Source organism: Notolabrus celidotus, chromosome 2 (genome assembly GCF_009762535.1).
Source record: "Notolabrus celidotus isolate fNotCel1 chromosome 2, fNotCel1.pri, whole genome shotgun sequence".
In the NCBI taxonomy this organism is placed as follows: domain Eukaryota; kingdom Metazoa; phylum Chordata; class Actinopteri; order Labriformes; family Labridae; genus Notolabrus; species Notolabrus celidotus.
In genome coordinates, this window is record NC_048273.1 from 10711319 (window position 1) to 10713081 (window position 1763).

The following is a 1763-nucleotide window of genomic DNA, read 5'->3' on the forward strand; positions in this document are numbered from 1 at the left end:
TAAAACACTCGTCCAGTAAAGTAATATTGTATATATTATGATAAAAGAGGAACCCCTGTCTGAGATGCAGGTCTGAAGCTGTCTGCATGTTTTATTCTGACTGATCTTTAATCCATGTTCCTCTGAGAGCTAACTCCCTCAGACAGCGCCGCTCCTACAGTGCGCCTGTAGTCCCTCCTGTCTCCGCGGGGGGCGCTGCTCCTCCCTTCTCTCAGTCAGAGAAAGTTTTCCGTGCTGGGATGGAGCTGATGACCCTCCGCTAGCAGAGAGGAGAGGAGGGCTGAGCCTGGAGCTGCTGGGGGAACTTGAAGCGAGCAGGGGGAGGAGAAGAAGGAGGATTGTTAAAAGAAGAGTGTCTGTCGAGGCGCAGCGCAAATCTCTCCAGCAGCGAGCAGAGGAGCGCGTTACTCTGAGCGCAGAGCCAACACAGAGAGCAGTCCGAGCCCGGGGTCAGGTCTATAGATCTACTGTATTTAGTTTCAGAGTTCAGGGTGAGATAGGAGGCAGCAGCTGATCGGAAGTTTCTCTCCCAGCGAAGGAGCGTCTTACACCGAGCGCGCTCTGCGGGATTTAGAGCTGAACCGGGACCTATCCATGCAAAAGCACATGTATGAGAAAGCGATGGCTCAAGAGACCAGGAACGGAGGAACCTCCACGTTAAACAACAACAACGGCGTGGACACCTGCAAGAAGAAGGTCCTGATCGTGCTCGACGTCTTCTGTCTGCTGCTTGGTGAGTTTTATTCTCTGGATCAGAGTTTGAAACATCAGCTGACACTCATCCACAAACTTTACTCTCTGTTAGAAACCAGCTGTTTACAGAAAGAAAGAGATAGGGAGAGGGAGAGAGAGAAAGGGAGAGAGATGACCCGCGCTTTAATGGGTGCCAATAAAAACTTTATCTGTCTGTAAGTGTTAACAGAGCGCGAGACAACTCCATCTGCACAGCCCGTTATCATCCTGCTACAAGAGACACATACACACACACACACACACACACACACACACACACACACACAGTCAGGCACACTCAAACTTTCACACACACACACTCACACACACACGCACAAACTGTCACACACACACACACACACACACACACACACACACACACACACACACACACACACAGGCTCATATCGGACAGACTCAGATGTGATGTTCAGAGCAACAGAAACAAAGCGAAAGGAGAGCAGATCAAAGTTCAGGAGAAACATTAATATCTTCACTCAGAGTTCAGATCACATTACACACCAACGACGTGGTTCTGCCGGACCCTGATTCTTCTTACTTCATGATGACTATGATACATCAGAGTCCACTGAGCATCAAAGCCAGCATGCCCTGAAAGGTTTCACCCTGCCCTTTAAATAACCATTGACCCCCCCCCCCCCCCCCAATTTCTCCTGTGCTCCCACACCCTGTTCATGTGACCCCAAAACCATAGAGGTGCCATTCCAGCTACAGAACTACAAAGTAGGAGCTCTAAACTCAGAGCTCTAAATTGAGAGCTTTAAACTCAGAGATCTTTACTCAGAGCTTTAAACTCAGAGCTCTAAACTCAGAGCTTTAAGCTCAGAGCTCTAAATTCAGAGCTTTAAACTCAAAGCTCTAAACTCAGAGCTTTAAACTCAGAGCTTTAAACTCAGAGCTTCAAACTCAGTGCTTTAAACTCAGCTTGAAACTCATAGCTTTAAACTCAGAGCTTGAAACTCAGAGCTTTAAACTCAGAGCTTTGAACTCAGAGCTTTAAACTCAGAGCT

The 1763-nt window shown here is 48.0% G+C and overlaps 1 protein-coding gene across 2 annotated transcripts in view; it reads left to right on the top strand.

Annotated features, from left to right (window-relative positions):
* The first annotated feature begins 221 nt into the window (after positions 1-221).
* Positions 222-1763, top strand: part of plpp3 (phospholipid phosphatase 3) — a 27951-nt gene continuing 26409 nt past the window's right edge. The window contains exon 1 of one of the 2 annotated variants that reach the window (XM_034701531.1): positions 222-733. In XM_034701531.1, coding sequence (XP_034557422.1) covers positions 595-733 — 139 coding nt within the window. In that variant the 5' untranslated portion in view covers positions 222-594. The remainder of the gene's footprint in view (positions 734-1763) is intronic. The other variant, XM_034701537.1, reaches the window with a different exon arrangement.